Raw genomic sequence first — 23,926 nt, 5'->3', positions numbered from 1 at the left:
TTTCGAAAGGAATCAGAAAAACATGATCAATCTGTACGCGGGATCCACGTTTAAAATGTCATTTTGTTGAACCTTTTTTATTTTCTCATTTTTACAACATAATATTGTTAATGAAAACATAATTTGTATTTATTTATGTTAATATCATTAATAAGTCAATAGTATTTGATACACAAAAATACGCTTTTAATATTCAATACATTTAAAACGTTATCCCCGATTTGTGAAAATGTATACTTAATATTTTATATTATTTTTTGACATCTCATCAAAGATGAAGAAGAATGTGGAAGTCTGGGCATTTACGGGGCTTACGACCGTCATAGGCTGGTTTAAGTGATCACTTTACACACGTGTAACATTCACCAATTCTACCCATTATTGACAACCACACTACTCAAATTCTTGGAAGTTCTATATATATGAACCAATTTAGAAACCTTGTTCATGAATCACTAGAACTTCACTAGAGACATCTATTGGTGAGATGTAAAGAAGCTTTTTACTAAGCAGAAACTCTTATATTAGTATGTGAGATCCGAATCCTGGATTATAATCACACACATGAGAAACGCCAGAAAATACCATTTTCATTTTTATTATTAAGCTTATAATTTGACCAGATAATTTATTCATAACATTTTGAGTGTGTCCAAATACTTGTTCACAAAATCTGGATTATCTCCAATTAACTCCTGTAATGAAAATAACTCCTGTAATTGGAGATAATCCAGATTTTGTGAACAAGTATTTGGACACACTCAAAATGTCGTAAGTTAATTTATGTATTAATTCGTTTGGAAATGCCATAACTAGGCGAAACAATTGTCACAAAAAATAATGTTTTTTTTTATAAAAACAAAAAATACAACTTAGTAGACTCAAAAAATCATTGTTTGATTTGACATTTTATTCATAAACTTAACATTTAACCCTGATTACGGGTGTTTCGTATATTTTGTTTACAATTCAGTTTAATTTTCAACTCATGGTAGCTGAGTATACTTTAAATGTGGGATGGCACATCAAAACTCGACACACGCAAAAGGAAAAACGCGATTTCGTTGAAATGGGTTCTATAGCCGAACCATTGATTTTCATAGTTACACAATCCACGATGGAAATAGATGCTTCTATTTTGAAATACACGCAATGATATTGGAATGTTGTATTTGACGAAGATAAAAAAGATTATTATTATTATTTTATTTATTTATTATGACAATGATACAATTTGTATAACGCGTTGATAATACAATCTCATTATCAAATCAAATGTCTCAAAAAGAGATTATATCTTTTCTTTTATAATATCGATTGTGTTTGAAGGCATTATATTATTATTAACGTAATATCTACGCGTATAATGATAAATCATAATAATTTTGGTATTTGGCGCTATTTTCGTAAAATACTACCCAAAGGCGCTTCGCTGTGATATTACATTATAAATGATACATTGATTATTATTGGACAGCACAATGATAAAAGTTAGGTCGAAGGTTTACTTTCCTTTGGGTATAGATGGTGTCAGATTGACTAGTAAAAATGCTCGCATCTGGAACATCTGATTTGGGTCCATCAGGGTCGCATAGCAATCGGACACAGTTTAACACATTTTAAAAATATAATTATAATTATTTAAACATATAGGATTAAAATCCAGCTGTAAACAATTGTAAACAAAACACAAATTGTAAACAAGCAGAACAAAACTTAAGTTAACAAGTATGAGTTCAGTGTCGGTAAAATCAACTGTACTTGCGATTTTATATTTCAAAAGCCTTTGGCATTTTGATCTCGATTGTCCATACGTATTGTCAGGAAGTGGAATCGATAAAAAAACGGATATTGGTCTATTGACAGTGAGAAGTCACGTTAAATTTATTAACACATTACGTATGTACGTAGATACAGGGTTTGTATTGTCAACCCTGTAAGGACATCCCCTATTTCGGTTCTCTATGTACTATTCCAACATTTACCACATGTACATTTGAAGGAATAGTGTTATTTGCCAAGTAAAACTTTAATTACAAATGGATAGATGTTACCACAAAATGACTGCGGAATCAATTATTAAATTTAAAAAATAGCAGATAATATATGTATGCATGTGTCGTTGATATTCTCTCTGTGGTCTGAATCTTGTGGATTGATTTGCAGCAACCAATAACACCGCGTTATATAGAAGTATTTTGACGAGCAAATTTATATGAACACATTTTTTCCAGTAAATCAATATAATTTTTTAACTGACTTTTCTTAATAACAAGAACATAGAGATCACTTGCACCACTCATGGTCTGTGTGTAAAACTAACCGACCGCTTCGAATCAGATCTATATTTGCGACTGAGACTTGCTATTCAAAATCTTCATCGGATCATAAAAAATCATACTTTATGATCCTCCAATCACAATGGTCAATAAAATGGATAGACATAATAACTTCACTACAAAATCAAACAACTCTCAATTGAACGAATACATTATAACCTATTATAACATTGATCAATCATGCATGGATAGTGAGGAATTTAAAGGTTATTTATTACATTTTCAAATGCCCATTTTTCTAAAAGAATTACTAATCATCACGCCGCTTCATGAAGAGGTAGGCAGAGAGGATAGATCGCCCCATCACTCTCTCTTTGCAAAAAGTCACCGGCTCTTCCACATTCATATGCATCTCTTTATACATCCCCGTCGATTATTCTGACTCCTAACCTGCCTTAAGTATTTGAAGTACTCGGTCATGCCAAATCTCGTTTCAAGTCAAGTTTTCCTCTGCTTCTATTTTTAACTAATTTGCCTCACTTATTTGTTTCGCCTTCTATATTTGTTATTTCCTTAATCAATCGTTCCACATGACCAAACCATCTCATCACACCTTTCTTAATTTGGTCGATAATCCCATTCTCAGCTTATTATTCATTCCTTATTTCACCATTGGAACATCTATTACATAATCTAATTTTCCTATTTTTCGTTATATGAATACTTGTAAAATGGCAATAATATTTCAAATATATTTTTTTAAATTTTTATTTTCCGAATGTTTTCGGGTTTATTCCATAAATATATCAAAACTAAACCAGTTTAATAAAGAAGAAAAAAATATACTAAACAAAAAGATTGAGCGAAGTCTCCCACCCTGTATCCTAAAAAACTCCAAGAAAATTTAAATAAAACGTAAATTAATTTAATTACTAAGTACAGGTATGAATCCAATAATAACGATGATATCATGTGAGGATTATTTACTAAAAATAAAATGTAAGAGAAAGGTAAACATTCAAGTGAAAGCAAATAAGGTATCATGTGAATATGCAGAGAAATGCATTCCATTATCATTTCGTGTATGCACAATAATAGAACAGTTGTTTGCAGTCTCATGTTTGTATTACACTTCATTCATTGGAGCATCCAAATACGAGAATAAAGTTTTTTTTTTATTTAAAACTGACTAACTAAAAAAAAGTATCGAGTATTTTGAACAAATTATCTTCTTCTTTTTCTGCCGCCTGTTGCTCTTAGGATATCGACTGCCCTAAGGATAACGCCCTAAGAGCGATTGTCCACTACCCGGAATTTGACCGTCTGCAGTCCGGTTTTGAAAAATGAAAGCCCTTAGCCCTTGTCCACTACACGGAATTACACGGAATGTTACCGTCCGGCACGTCAGTTAGCGTTTTAAAACGACGATTGGATTGGATTGGCTTGTGCTTTTGTCCATATCTTTTCGGATCGGTGCGTGAACACGTTGCGCGTAAATTCGATCACGCTAAACCGTCGTAGTCGCTTTTATTTTTAGAAACTGGACAGCCGGATGGTAAAATTCCGTGTAATGCACAAAAGTGTTGAGAGAAGTAAAAAAAAATAGTTGATTGCTTTGTTGTTACCTGTATAATTAAGTTTCGCCGTTAAACACCTATTGTAGATTTTTACACAATGTTTCTTTGTTTAAAATTTTTGATGTTTAATACATGAGCTGAATATCTGACTAAGCCCTCGATTCGGATCATTTCATTGTGTAATAGTGCTGTCCTAAATACTTGCTCATCACACTGGCACTGCTTCGTTTAACAAAAGGTGTGCATAAATTATTTACCAAGGCACACAGACTTGCGAGCGTTGTTTACAAACGCGACGTTTGTCAGACGTTGTCGGGAAACACACTGCCTACTTAGGTTTTTTGAAATGCGACCTAGATCTTTTAACTTTACGGTTCGATAAAGATGGTAATAATCGTTCTGGATTTTCTTGCAAGCGTCTGCGTAGTGCATTATTTTATAGTAGAATTGTTGAACTCACACCTGGCCTGGAATCGCAGTGAAAAGTTAACGCAGTGTAGATAAAAAAAAATCTCTCTCAAAATTTTATTTCATACAGTTGTCAAATCGTAATAATTTTATTTTAATGACCTGACGATGGTATGATTTTACGAAACCGGTAGTCACGAATAAGTTTATAAAAGTGATATTACACAAAATAAACAATGGATGAGAAGGAGAGCGCTTGAATGAAAACCTGATAAAATGGAGAATTTGAAAACCCGACAAATTAATAAAATTGGTACCGTAGAACGAGGCTACTTGAACTTTGATGTGTTACTTGAGCCCAGTACATTTTTTTTTATTTAGATCTGCATTTGGTCTACAATAATGAACGTATCGACATGATTCATTGTTTCCCTGACAGGTGACACTTATTGTCACGATATGTTCATTATTGTAGACCAAAAACAGATTTTTTTTGTACTGGGCTCAAGTAACACATCAAAGTTCAAGTAGCCCCGTTCTACGGTACCGAAATAGAAGCAGGTAAACTTAATTATGAAAACCGATTAATCTACATATTTACTACGTTTATAGTGGGACTAATGTCGGCGGTTACGAAATGTTTACAAGGAAACCAACGCAACGCCAACATCCTAAATACTATACTGCTTCCAGTCAAAGCCTTACTTCGGTTCAGTCACTTTTCATTAATTCATTTAAATTAATTGTAGAATAGGTATGCATACCGGTGGGTTTATTGCTATGGGACCAAACAAAAACAGATAGAGATTATTAATCAAGATTTTAAAATATATTTGAATTCGATAATGCTTCAAATTCATTATTATATCTTCTTTATCCTCACACGTACCCAATGGTGCATAGGGCACTGCATCGTATTGATGCAGTTTTATCTTGATCATTACTTAAATAAAGGCAAAGTTATCAATCCTGCGCTTCAGTTACTAGTCCAGGGTAAATATTAATTTTAAAAAGTAGATATTTTAGAATACATGAGTGGTTATAAGTAATTACTTGCAGAATATGTAATATACAATAAATAAAATAATATGTTATAAATAAAATAATGAATAAAAAGGCAAAATACAATTATTAATAATCATCACGTTAAGGCGGGATAATCGATAGCCCGCAACATAATTTTCGATAAACCATTTTTTCAACATTTAACGTAATTGAATTTTTTTGCTTCAAAGGCCGTTTTTGTATTGAAAAAATAAGTTTTTCTCCGAAATAAATATATGGTTTTGAAAAGAAAAGAGTCATTTAAAGTTACAGAGTAGATTTTTTTTCAACATACATATTCTAAAAAAAATGTGCACGGAAAACGTCGCGTAGTGAATTGTATATAGTACACACTTAATGAGTATAAATGACAAATGCCCGATTACTTTTTCGTCACGTAATTTTCATGGGATTGTAATAGTACAATTTTTTTACAAGGTTTGCGAGCTATGATGTTTTTCTCACAATAAAAAAAATATGATAAGACAAAATATTTAAATTCTCAAAATTGTTGGACATCGCGTAATATTTTGTCGGTGTGCCAAATGAAAGGAATCGCTGGCAACACTATACAATCTGTATGCTCGATCTCATTATTCTCTGGCACAGATTTCATCAAGTGCGCAGTAAATGCCAACTCCAACATAACACACATCGCATTGCGGGTTGCGTATGAATAGAGTATTACAATCCTACACAGTTAGTATGTACGATGAATATTTTTTGACTTCTCAGCATACATGAAGAATAATTTGGAAGTCTGGGCATTTACGGGACTTGCGGCCGTCATAGACTTAAGTGATCACTTTGATCTATATGATTGTCAAAGAAAAAGTAAGAAATAGTTGGTCAAATAAAAAAAGTGCGTTAAAAAACAAAATGTATAAAATGTTATCATTTTCTAAAATATTTAATTTATTCTAATCAATATCTCAACAAAGATGAATATATATATGGAAGGCTCGGTATTTACAGACCTCACGACCTGTCATGGGCTGGTTTAAGTGATCGCTTTATTCACCTTCTACCTTCTTATTTCCTATATTCGTAAACCCTGTAAATACTCAGACCATACATACCTTTCTACATCTGTGTTGAGATACACGTGTAACATTTACCAATTCTACCCATGATAGACAACCACACTACTCAAATTCTTGGAACTTCTATATATATTGTTCAAATTCGAAACATAGTGCTTCGAAATCACAAGAATTTCATTGAGACATCTATTGTGAGATGGATCAAAATGGAGTTCTACAAATTAAACGCCAAATTAATAAATTACATTGTATATTTATTTTTATAATTTGTCCGCCTCCGTAGTGTAATGGTCAGCACGCTCGGCTACCGTTCTGGAGGTCCCGGGTTCGATTCCCAGGGGGGGTCAAATAAATATGAGTGATTTTTTCACAATAATATTTATTCAATATTACCCTGGACTGGTACTTAGAGCGGAGGGCTGATCACCTTTCCTTCATGTGTAAAACGATCAAGATAACACTGCGTTCATATGAAGCAGTGCCTTATGCACCATTGGGGTCCGGATAATGGTTTTATTATTATTATTATAGTAAAAATACGCGCAGTATAATGTGCTTTGGGGGGATCCATAAACTGATAATGTCGTCATAATTATTATAGTTTGAATAGCGTTAAAGTGGGAGGGTGTTTACAATAGTGACGGTCACTTCGTAAAGGTGTCCTTGGACAGCAGTCGGGAAGAAAAGTGGGTCATATTGAAAATGTGGACCTTTTTACAAATCGGAGCATACGCGAGAGCGCCTTCTTCACGTGTTTTGACACAAAAATAGCGAATGATGTCATTGTGACGTAATCATTTAATTGGCAGATGCGTCTTTACAAGTTTCTACATCATTGTGACTTGATTTTTACATCGGTAATAAGATGACGAGAATTTATCTATTATTTTTTTTAATCTAACTTTTAATTTTATTTCAATTATATGATTGTCAAAGAAAAAGTAAGAAATAGTTGATCAAATAAAAAAAAAATGCGTTCAAAAAGAAAATGTATCAAATGTTATCATTTTCCAAATATTTCATTTATTTTAATTAATATCTCAACATTGATGAATATATATGGAAGTCTCGGTATTTACAGACCTCACGACCTGTCATGGGCTGGTTTAAGTGGTCGCTTTATACACATGTAACATTTACCATTCTACCTTCTAAATTTCCTACATTCATAAGCCCTGTAAATACTTAAGACTAAACCTTTCTACATCTGTGTTGAGATATCAATGTAAATAATTCCTAAGTGGAAAAACTCAGATTTGTGAACAAAGATTTTGACACACTCAAAATATTGATAATTTTAATGAAGCTTAATTCCAATTTAAAAATATTTATTTTGCAGAATAAATATGATCATATTATAAAAGCACGCAAATGTAATTGTTGCTTATAATGGGTTTTTATGTATCGCTTTATTAATTATTTTTTTTAGATTAAAATTTTGTACCGACATATCTCGGTGAAACTGCATTTCATGTAATAAAATAACAACTTTATGCTTTTTTTCACACACGTCGCTCACTCCTTTCAAGAACGTCATAAATCAAAAATCGTCAATTTTCAGTTGTGCATGTTTTCGGAACATTCGAAAATGTACCATATCCCAGCAAAAGCGGCATATTTTTAACTTAATATTTACCTGCTACAGGGCAGAAAGTGTTGTTTTTGCATTTTGAAGAAATTTTATTATTTTTTTTTTAAATAAACTTAATATTTTTCAAATGCAGAAAAAACCTTCAGGTTTTACCTAAAAAGATCTGTTGCACAGTAAAAAGTTCAGTAAGTGGCTTGATATTTATTTTTAAAACATTGTATTATATTTTTAAATTTTAAAAACGTACCCCTGAAAAATCAAGTTTTTTTATTTATGACGTTCTTGAAAGGAGTGAGCGATGTGTTAAACTATATGTGGAAAAAACTATATATTTTTCTTTGTGTCCCATCCAAAAGTGGGTGTAATTTTGCTCTAAAGAATTGTGAATGAACTGATATTCTAAGAGGTTGCTAAAATATCTATACCGTATATGTAAGACCAGATTGTCGATTTTTTACTCACCCACATCATCTGTTTGCGTGGTTCCTACCGACACTGACGTCATTTTGTGCACACAGGTTTTAGCACACCTTGAGGAAAACTCGACACGAAACTCCCTACACCGCAAGGTAGGTGTCCGAACTCGAAGTACATACGAGATATTTCACACCATATCACCAATATTTCTGAATGCGAGCACTCTTCATAAATGTTTGAGATTTGAAATCTTCAAAACACTTTTTGGAAGAAAGAAACATAAACAGGTAAATTTTAAGTTCTTAAAAATAATATTATAAAAGCCTTATTTTACAGTATATAAAATAATAATGTCAAGTGAAAGGGTCGCTGCTAAATAAAAGCTTTCTTAAGCCAACATAGATGGCTGTTGTGAACTCATATAAACTGCCATAATATTGATCATATATTATATTTATAGGAGTTCCAAAAATTTGCAAAAAAAAAAAAGTTGAATGTTGCGCGTGATCACTTAATCAGCCTATGGTAGGTCATAAGCCCTGTTTCAACCCAGATTTCAACATTCTTCTTTATCTATGTTGAGATATCAAAAAAATGTCAGGAGAGTTTAATCAACGAACCCACCTGAATTTTCGATAAGACTTTTGTTTTTAAATATTATGATATTTTTAATATTTATCAAATCATATATTAGATATTAGATGGTCAAAGATCCATCATTAGAAGAAGAAAAAAATAAACAACGCAACCGCTTTTTTGCAGTAGATTGATTTGACTAGTTTTTATAATAATTTCTTGTAAAATAATATAAGTAATTATATAATTGCAGGTACAATGGTCACCATTTACAATAGTAAGGATCAAAAACATTTTTGCGGCGAAAACATAAACTACATACTTCCTAAAAATAGAGCATAGCGTAGTGTTTGAAAATTCCTAACGCATTGTTTGGCTTTATACCACCTTGCGTTTTTGTTTACATTTGAAATTTACGAAAATGATGTTTCAGTTGTAACTTGAGAGTGACGAAACAAGTAAAGAATTTACTAGTTGAAAAGTTTTTTTTTAAATGACAGCTGTATTTGGTTACAATTCTTTGTGAGCGAATAATAAATAAGTTTTATGAATACTAAAAGAAAAAACAAAAAATGGAAAAGGTTTGGAAAAAGCAAAAAGCGCGAAAAACGGTATCTCAGAAATGTAAAATAAAAAAATTATCTTAGAAACAATACTAATGGAAATAGGTTGTTTAAAAATGTTTATACGAGTTTTTATTAAATTATCGTCTTCTGTGTGGCATTTATCTATTTATTGATACAAGAAAAAGGAAAACTAAAAAAATGTAACGCTATGTGAACCAGCTCATAAAATAACGAATAAATGTGAAGAAAAAAATCATGAAACATGATAATTTACGATCAACAAAAAAATAATCAGATTAAAGATTATTATAAATGTGGGCAGCAAACAGAAGTTTACGTACATGAAAAAACATAAAAGTTATTAATTTAAATAATTTATAAAAATTTCACTTGTGTCGGTTTCACGCACAAAACACTATGATTAAATCGAATATAAAAAGGTTGTAAATTAATTTCCTTTCGAAGACTGATAATACCTTTTTTCACAAGAATTTTTCACGGTAACGAATAAATAACCAATTAATTTTCACTTTTTAAAGTAACGTAAACACAAACTTTCGTATTTACGTATTATTACGTGTGATTTTCGGAAGAATACGACGAGGCCTTGGGAAAGTTACGTACACACAAAAAATAAAGAAGAACCGCGATAGCGCGACCTCTCACGATCTCCGCTGCCAATTGACTGGATTTCACTCAACGCTTTTGACAGGAAACTAGCAGTGGCGATCACAGACAGTAGTCGAGAACCAGCGATTCGAGAAAACATTTGTCTTAATTTTTTTACTACAATATAAACAACTAGTTTATTTTAATAACTGATTACTTGGCATACGCAATCAATTTATTCGAGAAAAACTTTTACTAATAATGGTTTTACTGCATATCTCGCATTATTTATTTAGTTTAATGAATCTGAAAAAATCTTCTAATAAAATAATTTTAACTAGTAAATATATAATAAAATAACAACTATATAATATGTTACCGACGTTATCAGACTGGTGATAAAAATAAAATATATGTGGAAAAAACAATAGGTGTTATTTAATCACATTGTATAAAATGCAGTTTCACCAAGAAATGTCAATAGAAAATTTAAATCTACTAATTGTATGTTTTATCAACCTTGTTTTTTTTAACCAAATTTAATTGCGTCTAAAAATAGGTTCCACATAATACCGTTTGGTTACCAATATCTTGACATTTAACAAATATTTAGCGAATTTTGAAGAAGAGGAACTAAATGCATTACGTTTACTATGTTTACTATTTAAACAATACACACTTCTTAATTATAGGTAATCAAAATGCATATTTTGTGTTTCGGGGAATTTAGTAGCAGCCGTATGTTAAATATTTTTTATTAAATTTTAGTGTATACAATACTGTGGTAACCTTCATCGATATTTAAAATACAGTATGTATTTCAATACAAAAAAATCCATATTAAAAACTTACCTATGATTTTTTTAAATTTGTCAGTATTTTTGTAGTCAGTTCAAATTATCATCGAGCAGTCCAATAGTATACTTATCCAATATTTGCGAAATAGCTTGGAGTCATTAATACCAAAATACACATTCCAATGGTTGCTAATCCCACACAGATAATGTTATTCAGAGGCAGTATTATAGAATGAGTTGAGAATAATCAATCGATTTCAAACAACTTTTAAACTATGTAAATATAATATATATTTTTTAAATGATGGTTAACTAATCACGAAGTTCGGAAGTCTAATCCTAACTATATCATTTTAAAACACAGAAGAAAAAAAATGTTCAATACATTAAAGACATTAATAAAATCTAATTCAAACTTATCTTACAAAATCTGTTTAACTTGTCCAATAGTGATTGTTAAAAATTGAAGAGGAAAATAATTATAGGAAACGTGCTTTAAAAAGCAATACATTAAAAAATATATGGACAAAAAGATTTTAAAACGATGTGTAGATGTTATATGTGGAAGACACAGTGATTTAAAATAAAATAGTACTTATATTTTTAAGTTAAAAACGTGTCAAGTACTGAATAAGAAATTACGCCTCAATGTTGCAATATGTTGGGACTCATCAACAGATTAATGAAGTTTGGTTCTTTAATGGTTTTCATAATGTTGCGAAAACGTACAGCATTATCATTAAATATACATATTTGCAATGGACTTGATAAAGTGATATCTGTTTATGAAACTTTGTACATCACTCTATTTCATACACAATTTATGGATCAAAGAACTAGAAACCTTCCTACATTTGTTTCCGAAGATGAAATTGTCGTTTGCTGCCAATTATGAACCAATTCCTGTGGGCTTGCCGAAGTCTTATCCCGAGGAATATTCAACACATTTTGAAGCCCTAAATTTGATTCATAAATCTAGGCATTTTTTCAGAGGATTTAAAATAAAGTATAATAATTCCTTTATACATTAAGTCTAAGATCCCAAAAGTAAATTTAAAAATTATATTACATTTAAAATGTGAATTTCTAGAGTGGAAGGCAGCAAATATAATGTGCTAAATTCGCCACGAAGACTTGATCAATATATGTAATACTGTAAAACATCTGGTTAAATAATGATATGCATCCATATAAATAGAGGAGGCCATGTGTTTTACGTTCATCGATAACTTTGATTACATACAACCAATATTAGGTTAGAAAATTAAAAATAAACCGTATGCATTGAGTGAAATGTAATGATTGCGCTGAATTTTATATTTCAGCAAATAACTTTTTTAATCTCATACAAAATAGCTATTTAAACTCGGTAAAACTATAATATTAGCTGAGTGCAAGTGATTGACACAGGTCAAGGTTTAAAAAGTAATAATTAAAGTTATGTACACTCGCATAAAAACATCCTAGCTTAATAACGTCAAGATAATTAGGTATTTGAAGTGAGGCAAAAAATAATAATGATAATTCCTGATAATTTACATAATACCATTTTCCTGTAATACTACCTCAAGAGGGCTTCTTCTTAGCATTTAGAATTTTTCAAAGTTTTGCCTTCAAATCAATTAGCATTTTTTTGAACTTGGCATTCAAAAGGTTCGCTACTCTTGTGTATATATAATATCTGGAAAAACACTTATATTTCTTATATTAAAAAAATATATATAACAATATTGTTGTATATAAAATCTCAGTGTATATACACTGAGATTTTTTTTGTTTAAAAGTTGACTATTAAAACCAAGAATTTAAAATAAATTTAAATATCATATGTTATATGGTATGACGAATCTAAAGTACACAAGTATTTACAATTTTTTTTTTGCTTGATTTTATTATTTGCATATTTATTCAAAGATCAAAGTGGTGACCTTCACAAATGATAAGCCTTTTCTTCAAGTAATTTAAATTCATGAATAATAAGAATATAAAGTAATGACTTATGATCCATCAAGTGTAGAAAAAAATTAAAAATGAATGGTTTAGAATTGAAATCCAGTACAACAATGTTGGATTTTGTATTCCATGGTAAATAAATGAAAAGAGTTTTTAAAGAGAGAGCTTTTTTCATGGAAAATCACTGTTCCAAGACTGTACTTACACAAAAACAAAGTAGGGTATAACTGGATTATTAATGACACCCCCTAGTTATGGACACTTCTGATTTCGTATGTGAAGATTGTCTGATATTAGACATATCGATATTTTAAGTATATTATTCTTGTAACATACAAACACACCCAATATTAGCCATGAAGATTTTGTCTAAATATTTTGGCTAGTTGAGTTAACACTCACACAGTATTTTTGGGACTGATTTTATGATTATTTTATGTGTTTTTTCCTGACTGCGAAATACATTTTTAACCATTTTTTTGTATCACAAATTTAAGATTTAAGTTTATCCATTGTTTAAATTAAGTTTATCATTCTGAAAACAGGTTATTTTAGCACATTTCAATCTTAATAAATAAATTTTTGAATTCTAGTCTTTTAAACTAGTACTCCAAAATGTGTAGTATGACAATAACTATCATAAATAATGTTTTCCTTTATATATGTTCAAAAGGTAAGTAAACCAAAGACTGCATCAATCTGGTTAAAGTGTCAATTCCCGGGGTATTTACCCTACTAAATAAATAGAAAGTAAAAAGAAAATGTGAATGTTATCCCTTCATTTGTAGGTACAGAAATGTAATGAAAAAGTTAGGTTATTAGCAATGATTGTTATATAGAGACTTGCCTCTGATTTCGCGCTGCTGAGCAGTGGACAGAACGCCTTCGCAAGCTCCCCCTAATACGGTCTCCAGGCAGCGAATGTTTTCAGCGCATGTTGCCAAGAGATCACTCTGCGAAAAATTATTATTAGGTTAGCTTTGTTAGCATCCGAGTAATGTATCAGTGTGCGCTACGTACTAATGCGGAAACAGTGCTAAAATAATAATAAATAAATAATTAAATACATAAATTAGTTATTTTTATACAAGATAGTTAGCGGAAGAACCCAGTTACATAGATTACGATATAGATACAGTGTCCTAATATTGTTTGAAATGTGATTAGAAGCAGACAGAAGCGATTGTGAGAAGAAAAATGAAGCTTTTAGTACCTTGTACGTGAGTGGTCGAATAAATAATCAAGTCGTGTTGCACTTCTAGTCTATGGTACTTTACTTATTGTTATGTCAGTTGATTCATTGGGCAAAGCGCAGTAATATAATTGCTACGAAGCGTGTTATACTTTCTCTTCTATAATTAATGCGAAATCCTTTCCAAGCGTGACCATTTTCTTTTGTAATAGCAAATGATGTTGCCATCAGCTAAAAAACCATAAACATTCCTCTATGGATTGGATTATCGATGGTCAAAAAATATCTAATTCATGTAATCCAAAAACAAGTCATTTTTTTAAAAGTTGTTTATTGTTTGTTAAAATACTAAAATATACGAAAATATAGGGTAATACAGCACCACAAAATGCGAGATTTCCTTGAAACAAAAATACATCAATTTTCCAAATTCTCTTCATTATATTGATCATTAAATTTTGTCGTATTGGTCAACATTGAGTTAGGCATATCTGTGGCATTGCATAGAGCTGTTTTAAATAATAAACTGGATTTCGGGATTAATTAATTTTTATTCTACAGCATGCCATTTACAACTCTCGTAAAAAGTTTTAAAAAACTTACGCACCAACAGAATTATAAAATATAACATAGTATTAATTTGTATTATTTCTACTATCACATTAAAACACAACTTTCAATATCTCCTAAGTATAAAATTACCCCTAAAAAGGCACTGTTTTCGTTACACTTAATACTAAATATATGTATTATATATATATAATATATTAAGAGTTAAATAAGAAAATACATACTGGAATACAATAAGCATTATTATAATAAAATAAAATAAAAATAAGGAGATACGAAAATCATAAATTATGTGGAGAAGAGCACCATACAAAACAGGGAAGTGTGAGAAAAACACACAAAATTAGAATCATTCATACTAACCACGCTTTAAAAAAATGTCATTATAAAATTTTTACAAGAGTAAAAACTTAAAAGATCAAACATTAGTAGAAAATATATAAATAAACTAAGTATAATATTATTATTTGTAAGTATTCATACACACAAACACTATTATAGAAAAAATGGCCACAGCAAAACAAAACCGAGCTGCGAATCGACCGCTCCCGTCATCTCCCTTTTCCTCGGGAGCGTCACTCCCCTCCGACGCGCAAACCTCCTCTTTATTACAAGCTAAATCATCTGTATCAAACGATCTTACATATTCTGTTATTTCTAGAAGGTCCGGCGTGGCCTCATCCTTAGCCAATACGGCTTCCGCATCTTCCAGTTGCGACTGCGACCGCTGCAGCAGGCTCTTCACGTCGTCCGTGTCAGAGTCCGAGTCCATCGCGCATCTTCTCTCGGACCCCGACATCTGCAGCAGCGCCAGTCCCGATCCGCGCCTCCTGGCCGAATTCTTGTGTTCCGCATCCGCTGGCAGGCGCTTCCTCCTCGCCGGAGACTCCAGGCTGCTGTTCAAGCTGGAATCCTGTAGCCTCGAGTTGGATTCGTCGGACAGCCCGCTTTTGTTAGAATCGCACGACGCTTTGCGGGTCCTTCTATTCAGCGAGTCCAATATGTCCGGCTTGTTGCCGTTTGTGACTTGTTTGATATACTGATACTCCAAAGAAGAATTGTACAAATCGCTGCTCGTCGAATTGTCCGATGTGTACTTCCTTCGCTGATCATTGAGGTTATCCCCGTCGGAAACAGAAGAACGTTTGGTATTTTTCCGTTCCAGGCTGTCACTGAGAATCTTTTTAGCTCGCTTGATCCTGTCACTTTCTGTTCCCGGGCTACGTTTGGAGCGTTCCAAGCTGTCCATCAGAGATTTCTTTCTGTCGAAACTGGAGGTGGAAGATTTCTTACTTCTTCTACCGAACGATCCGTATTCGGGGGAATCAAAGGACCCTTTATTAATGGCATTCTTGCGGCTCTCGGTGTTGGTGGGAGAATAGTTCTGCATCGCCGCTCTTCTGCGGGTCATGAGAGGGCTCGGGTCGGGGTGGGCAGAGAGACTGGAGCAGCAGTCCGATTGGGAATCCAAGAAGTTTCTGTAATCGTCGCCAAATTCCAGCAGGCGACGTGCGGCATCGGAATCTGGTGCCTCAGAGTAGGCTTCTGACTGATACTTTTCCTGAAACAATAAAACAAACATTTTAATTTAGCTAATACATATGACAAAGACTGAAAAAAATTAACTAAGAGTGTAAAGCAATTGCGCATTACACCAATAGAACTATTGATACTACTAGCGCCAATGTCCAATAATTAGAGAAAATGATACTAAACTCATTCGTTCTGGAAATTACCATGGAAGTTTTTAATTTAAAGTCAACAGAGCCAAAATATTCACGATAATTTCCCGTCTATGCAAATCACATCTTGATAGCAATCTCTTGAGGATCGAGTTAATTATTTGTAAATAAAGATTTGTAAAAATTTATGGAATTCAAAAATTATTAACACATGTTCACAACGACCACATATTTGAGCCTTTTGGAAACCTCGTGTTGCGGCGTTGTGCACATTTTTGTGCATTTTAACTAAATTACCTTCAACGTATACAAAAAACACGTCTTAAGCGTCTAATTTTTTGTCATATTTGATTCGCTGTGTGGCAGATAGGTATTACAATAATACAAAAATATTATCGACTCCTGTCATAATTTTTTCTATGCAATCTAATATCGCCCGCTTCAAATTACATTTCTTTAATAAACTTCACCATAACCAATGTGTTAATTAATTTTCCTATAGATTATTTTCTTCTTTTTCTAACCCTTCTCCGCACCCAATGATGCCTAGGGCAATGCATCATGTGGAAGCAGTGTTATCTTGATCGTTAAATATACAAAGGAAAGGTGATCAGCCTTCCGCTACAGGTACCAGTCCAGAGAAAATCGCCTGTATTTAATTTGACCCTCTTGGAAATATAACCCGAGACCTGCAGCATGGTAGCCTAACATACTGACCATTACACTACGGAGGCAGACAATTTTCTAAAACTCTATTTCTAATTGAAAAACTATAACTATAATAATTGAAACAGAGATTATTCTCAAAATTGCCATTGTGATTAATATTTTTGTTTTATTTGAATGTCACTATCAAAACAAAGTATTAAAAATACATCGGTACAAACCTGATAAAAATCCCAGGCCTGTTCAGAAAAGGAGCTATGTTCTTCAGTGCCAGCTGTTTGAATGCTCCTATCCACATCGGAATCTCTGTCAGCCGGCATTTCCGCCAATACCGTGTGCTCCGTCATCTCCAGCCCAAGGAGGGAGGCTCGCTCCCTGTCGATGTTCAGCAGTGGCAGCCTGGGCCTCACCGACCCGCCCTCGGGGCCAATCTTGAAGGTCCTCGCGCCCTCCGAGATGTAGTCCGTGCTGCCGTCCAGAGTCTGGTCCTCGGAGGCAGAGGCGTGGATGGTCTGGTCGGTGCTGACTGCCAGGTCGTTGGGCAGGCGTCTGCCTTGGATCTCCTCCTCGCTGTCGTTGCCGGATGTTGAGGTCGTATCGAATCTAAAAGGGAAAAAAAGAAATTGTATAATTTTTAATGATTTCCCGAAAATATCCTATCAGAGCAAGAATCATATTATATTTATGTCGAAAGTAGTAGCAACAACTGTCACTAACATCCCATTTTATTTTTTCGAGATCCATTTACTCCATATTCACCTAATTGATGCATAGGGAACCGCAATAATGTGTTGTTAACCTGATCGATTATTAACCTGTACGAAAGTGAGTTTCTGCAGACAAAACTCGGCTGTCTAAACTTAAAACACATAAGGGACTTTTTTTTTGTAGTATGTTTTTTTTGCATTTTTGTACTAAGTAGATTCTACTTAGTCCAAAAATGCAAAAAAAAAACGTACTACAAAAAAATGTCCCTTACTGTGTTTTGAGTTTAGAAAGCTGAACTGTATCTGTGTTTTTTTGTTGTTGAGTGTTTTTCTATTATTTTGCTTCATACATTTTGTTTGTATAGCGATTACTTTATACACTTGTGTATTACATATTCATAAATTTGCCAATTGTTGAACATCCATATTGCATTAATTCTTGAAACCTGTATATATGCAATGGTCTTAGATCCTTCCGCATACAGAATGATACATGTTTCATATCAAGTTAAGACACCTTTAAAAAATAAATATTATTACCTATTCTTTGTTAAATCAATTAACTGTGTTTTTCACCACTTTTATTACTAATACAATTTAACCTACCGGTTTCGACAATACCTTGTCATCATCAGGGTTTATTTTAAATCAAAAACATTAAAATACTCTCAGCAAAAATTTCATTAGAAAATAACATTTAGGATTTTTATGGAGTGTGTGGAAGTTTTTGGTGAGAGTATTTTAATATTTTTGATTTAATATGGATATTCAACAATGGGCAAATTTATGAATAATACACAAGTGTATAAAGTGATCGCTATAACAAACAAAATGTATGAAACGAAATAATAGAAAAAATAACAAAAGCGGTGGAAACAAAGTTAATCAATTTTATAAAGATATTATAAAATGTGCCACAAAGTATCTCAGGAAAACATTTGAGAAATATTACTTGTTCTTTCTAGACGACGAAGGGTCACTAGAGCAGCGTTCGTGCTTGAACTCCTTCTGCGTAATGGAGTCCTTCCCGGAGAAGGAGCAGGACTTGACCAGGCGGTTGCTCCGCGAGGATGCGGTGGCCTGCGCCAGCCGCAACTCCTCAGTCTCCAGCTCGCTGGAGGCAGTTCCCGGTGCGCGGCGACGCAGCTTCATGCGCTTGCGGCGCAGCGAGCACTTCTTGTCGGCTACGTTCTCAAAGCAGTTGACGCATCCCTCGTTGATGGTGGTGGAACTTGACAGATTCGCCTGAAAATAATGAATTGTAGGAAATAAGGCTTAGTTACAGATTTAGTGGTAAATTGAGATGTTTCTTTGAGAATGCCATAACATTATTGGTAACATATTCAAAGACATTTATCCATATTCAAAAATATAAAGTAAAATGAGTTGAGTATTTAGCTGTAAGGATACATTGTCAAATATGTTCTTTTGCGAAAATTATTTAATTTGACACCTTAACTGTTAGTTTTTTCCAAATTTCAGTGTTATAAGATCTAATTTTGAAATAGCTACTCTCATTTCTTGATCGAAATTACTAAGCCTTTCGCGTTTCTCGATTTTAATATAAGTAAATGTCGAGAAACCTAGCTCACGCAAATATGAGGTTGAAAACTGTAACAAAATTTTCAGTGCCCTTGTGGAGAGGCCTTGTCTTACCCCTGTGGTGTAATTGAAATTTTTTTATCTATTTTTACCCGCCTCCGTAGTGGCGGGTAAAAATAGGTCAATAGTATGGCCAGCGTGTTTAGCTACCGTGCTGGAGGTCCCGGGTTCGATTCCCAGGGGGGTGAAAATAAATATTAGTGATTTTACACTGTAATATTTATTTAATATTACTCTGGACTGCGCAAGAGTGATCACCTTGCCTTCATGTAAGTAATGATCTAAAAAACACTGCGTCAATTCGATGCAGTGCCCTATGCATCATTGGGTGCGGATAAGGGTTATAAGTAAGTAAGTGTGGAGAGGGCTGGGTATTCATCTTGATCAAAAATCAAAAATTCGTCCAGATTGATTACTGAAAATTTTGCCATCTAGCCGTTATTTGCCGTATTTGGAACTCAAATCGCACAGTAAATGAACCAGTATTATATTTTGGTTTTCATAATTTCGCAAAACGCTTGCAACAAACTCACTGGTGCTTCGCGGAGCACTGGTTAAGAACCACTGATATACACCACGGCAGAAAACTTCGATAAATCACAAACCTGAATAGTGGTCTTCACACTGCTGGTGCTCCCCTGGAACTTGTCTTTGGCGGAGTGGCCGCGGATGTTGTTGGGCGTGCCCGCGAGCGTGTTCAGCGCCGACTCGGAGATGGACATGCCCGAGGCGCGTCCGTATACGTGGGCGGGCAGCGAGTCCGCCGTGGGCGTGGTGAGCGCCGAGCCGGACTCCTTGGCCGCGTAGGACAGCTGCGACAGGCACGACACGGACCAAGGCCGCGTGCCCCCGGGGCCGGTGCGCTTGCCTCGCAGGGTTACCTGACGATAATGATTCAATTAATTTAATATCATTAATTGATTTGGCAGTCACTTTGAAGTAAAATCTATCCATTTTTAATAGATTTATATTATCCACTGACACTTCGTGATGGAATTGCATTTTTAATTTATTATTACATTAAAACCAATATTTTTAGCTTTTCCACTTTTTTTATTTGACCAGGGACCGGGTTTCGTCGTTACTGACATCATCAGACTGGTGAGAGGCTATACAAATTGTTATGTTATATATAAAAGAAGGCAGGAGTTGATAACCATGATTTGATATCAAATATAGCCTCTCACCAGTCTGATGATGTCGGTAACGACGAAACCCGGTCGCTGGTCAAATAAAAAAAAGTGGAAAAGCTAAAAATATTGGTTTTAATCTAATAATAAATTATCCATTTTTAATTGAAGTTTTATTTGATACTACTATTTCTTAAAACCTATTGTGACACGTGTTTCGATGCATTCCGCATCATTTTCAATCACCGTAATTTTAAATTTTAGAGTTGTGTCCTTGGAACGTTACAGGTTGAAGAGGGAGTAGGAGCTGTTTCTTTTTTTCTTCTTCATTTTGTTACAGTGAGAACAATGACAATAGGGGGAGTCATTGTCATATTATTAATTATAGAAGGAACCTCTGCATCTTTTAATATTTAAAAAAAACTATGTTACTTTTCAATAATATGGAATTTGGATTATAAAATGTATGTTACCTTAGGTGTGCCATGGTTGGTTGGAGTAGCCACATTGATGCTGTGTTCCTGCGAAGATGTGACATTGCAGTATGTGGCAACGCTCGGAGACAGCTCTTCAGACGTGACTGACTGCCGATCACTGTCTCCGGTAGTATATTCACCGGACGCATCGCAGCTATCCAGAACCTACGATAACAAACGAGAAATTGGGACATCAATACTTCTAATTCTAAGAGAGACTTTTTGAAAATTATCTCTCTGGTTACCAAAATCCGATATATATCAGCTTTTGGTACTCTAGTGAGAAATACCAGATAGTAAACCCTAAAGCCCTGGTAACCAAAGTGTAAATTAAAGATAACTTTGGAAAATAAATCATTTTTACTTACTTGTTGAGAAGACTCCGACGACAGATCATCCGGTGTATGCTGCTGCAGCCACTCCTTGATTCGTGACATTTTGTTCTGATTTTGAAATCCAGTTTTAGAAGAATCGTTGAGATTTAGCGGCTTGAAGTTCCGTACCAATTTCGATTTCTTTTGCACACTTTTGGGGAGTCCAAGGGAAATATTGTTCATTTCTTGCGCCTTTTTCTGGACCATCTCATCCGCCTGATTCACCAAACGGCGAATATTTTCCGGGGCTGATTTGATCTCCGTGACTACCTTCATCTGGTCCAGTTTGCTTTCATTGGTCGTATGCTCATCGAAATCGAGCTTCCTAGAGAAGTTCGTTGTTTTTTCATCAGTATCCTTTATTTCTTCAATTTGTTCCAGAGACGAGGTCATTATATCGGTGTTTTTGGCTCCGTTATCCTTCTCGCATACTGTGTAAGTCCATTCATCCTCCGATGTCTCTTCCTGAGACTTGTCATCAGTGCCGGATGCTCCAGATATCATTTGGGTGTCAGATTCTTTATCGGTATCTGGATGCTTGAAATAATACACGGCTAAGTTTTTGGATTTGCGGTTCGATGATGTGAACTTTGATTCATTAACCTTCTTGGGACGCTTGACCACAGTTACCGGAGTAGGCTGCTCATCATAAAACGATGTGTTTAAGGCTTCAGGGTCTAAAAATTTATAAAGAGTGTTAACATAATTAGCTTTTATCAATATATATATTTTTTTAATGGTTATATGTTTAGCTGTTGATTACTCTAAATAAATAGAAAATCTTCTAAAATAAAACACGCAAATGAATTTTAGGTAACCAAAAGACATCATGTTGATTCCACTACTACCATCGCGACGTTTCAGTGCGGGGATAGGCAGAGAGGATTGAACACCGCACTCTTCTGTCCTGATATACATTCCGATTATGTAGACTTTTGACACTGCCAGATTTTAGGTTCTGATTGATCTGGTCGTGCCAAGTATTATTTGGCTGTCCTTGTTATGTTCTCCCGCAAACTGCACTAAACTTTTGATTACCTTATGCGACATAATATATCAATTCTTACCTATTCCATCAACACAATCCAAATCGGCCTCTGCAACCACTTGGTCGTGGCCGTTCAAAACCTCTGGCAATCTGCGGTTGAGCTGGTCGAGAACAGGCATTTCCAGAATATGATCATCCAATACTCCTTCACAAAGGGGAAGAGACGCCATTATTGCATCATCGTCGGCGATGGAACCTTCCGTGTCGGCTTCCGAGCCCGTGGATATCTGGTTAAAGGAAGATCCTATATCGTTGCAGTCATCATTGTCATCCTGAAAAAGAGGAAGCAATGTTATTTTAACACATTTTACTGATGTTATTTCAAACATCTTTTTGCATCTCCTGAACTCTAATGGTTTCTTGATTTGGTCTGCTATTTTCATATGTAACAAATAAACATATTTTTTAAAACATCTAAAAATTTGGTTTGTTTTTATTGTATCCTACAGTTGTTTTTGTGATATTAGTGTATTTTGTGAATTTATAAAGTAAAACTATGAATTAAAAATTAAAACATTGTGTGCTGAAATGCTTAACAGTGTCTTTTACATACAAATCACAGAGAGCGGGAGACGCTTATAAGCGTTCTATTTGCTAACTTTTGGTATAGCGCGAGAGACGGCAAAAAACAATGTACAGATCATAATCCGGTATGCAATTACTTGCGATTAGTACACGACTCTAATTAGGTCCGGAGTTGAAGAAAATAACAATGTGTTATATTAATTTCTTGAGTTGGAAAAACTTTGTCTATTGGGAAAACCTCTAGATTGCATTCAGCCTATCCTTATCTCTTTCAGATAAAGATAATCTTGTAAATTAAAGATTGAAATTACCTCAGAGAAGGACTCATCACTGGAAGAGTTGCCGGTGTAGTTGTGCAGGATCTGAATATCATCCTGTGGACCGCTGAGTCGAGGATGTTTGGTCACTGGTTCATCATCACTGTCGGTCAGCTGGGACGGCTTTATCAGGCTCTGCAACAAGGGAAAACTCAAATGTTAGTCTTCACAAAACAAACAAAATCACCATTTGAAAAAGAACCACAGGATCAAAAACAGAAACATATCAAATAAAACCAAACATGCCACTTTTGGTAGAAGATTATCTCATTATCTATAAAACCATTTAACACATTGTTTGTGGGAAACGCTTGAAAGCGCCTTTTACATACTGTTGGTAGAGAACGGAAGATGCTTATAAGCATTCTATTTGCTTACTTATGGTAGAGCACGAGAGACGGCAAATCTATATTTCACAGATCGGAATTTGGTGTGCGGTTACTTGTGATTAGTATACTGAGAGTCGGGCAGCAGACTGCCTGAGTATAATTATCATCGGGGTTGATGAAAAAACCGCCCGACAACAATGAATTAATAATGGAAATATTTATAAAAGAGCTATTGATAATTGGATAATGGAGGTGGGTAGATACGAAATAGATCGTGTCATTTGGCCATATCATCCATCTGCGAATATATGGTTGAGACTGTCAACTTAACAACTTAAAACTTTCGGAATAACAATCTTACAGATGTGACTATAATTTCGTTACTCTCATTCATATTTTGGAACTTTTTTAATAAAATATAAGTTTTGTATTTTTCCATGGTCATTCA

At 33.9% G+C, this 23,926-nt stretch overlaps 1 protein-coding gene across 6 annotated transcripts in view; it reads right to left on the bottom strand.

The window, feature by feature from the left end:
- Positions 1-23,926, bottom strand: part of klar (klarsicht) — a 536,062-nt gene that overhangs the window by 22,967 nt on the left and 489,169 nt on the right. For all 6 annotated transcript variants that reach the window (XM_088258608.1, XM_088258606.1, XM_088258605.1 and 3 more), the window contains 9 exons: positions 23,144-23,284; positions 22,327-22,579; positions 21,254-21,936; positions 20,883-21,050; positions 19,885-20,160; positions 18,630-18,922; positions 17,192-17,573; positions 15,266-16,183; positions 13,708-13,813 (listed from right to left, as the gene is read on the bottom strand). In XM_088258608.1, the coding sequence (XP_088114734.1) occupies positions 13,708-13,813; positions 15,266-16,183; positions 17,192-17,573; positions 18,630-18,922; positions 19,885-20,160; positions 20,883-21,050; positions 21,254-21,936; positions 22,327-22,579; positions 23,144-23,284 (3,220 nt within the window). The remainder of the gene's footprint in view (positions 1-13,707; positions 13,814-15,265; positions 16,184-17,191; positions 17,574-18,629; positions 18,923-19,884; positions 20,161-20,882; positions 21,051-21,253; positions 21,937-22,326; positions 22,580-23,143; positions 23,285-23,926) is intronic.

This window comes from Brachycentrus maculatus, unplaced genomic scaffold (genome assembly GCF_059751285.1).
Source record: "Brachycentrus maculatus isolate JH-2025_06_01 unplaced genomic scaffold, ASM5975128v1 h1tg000099l, whole genome shotgun sequence".
In the NCBI taxonomy this organism is placed as follows: domain Eukaryota; kingdom Metazoa; phylum Arthropoda; class Insecta; order Trichoptera; family Brachycentridae; genus Brachycentrus; species Brachycentrus maculatus.
Note: the sequence above shows the minus strand (reverse complement) of the source record. Positions and strands in the feature narration are given on the sequence as shown.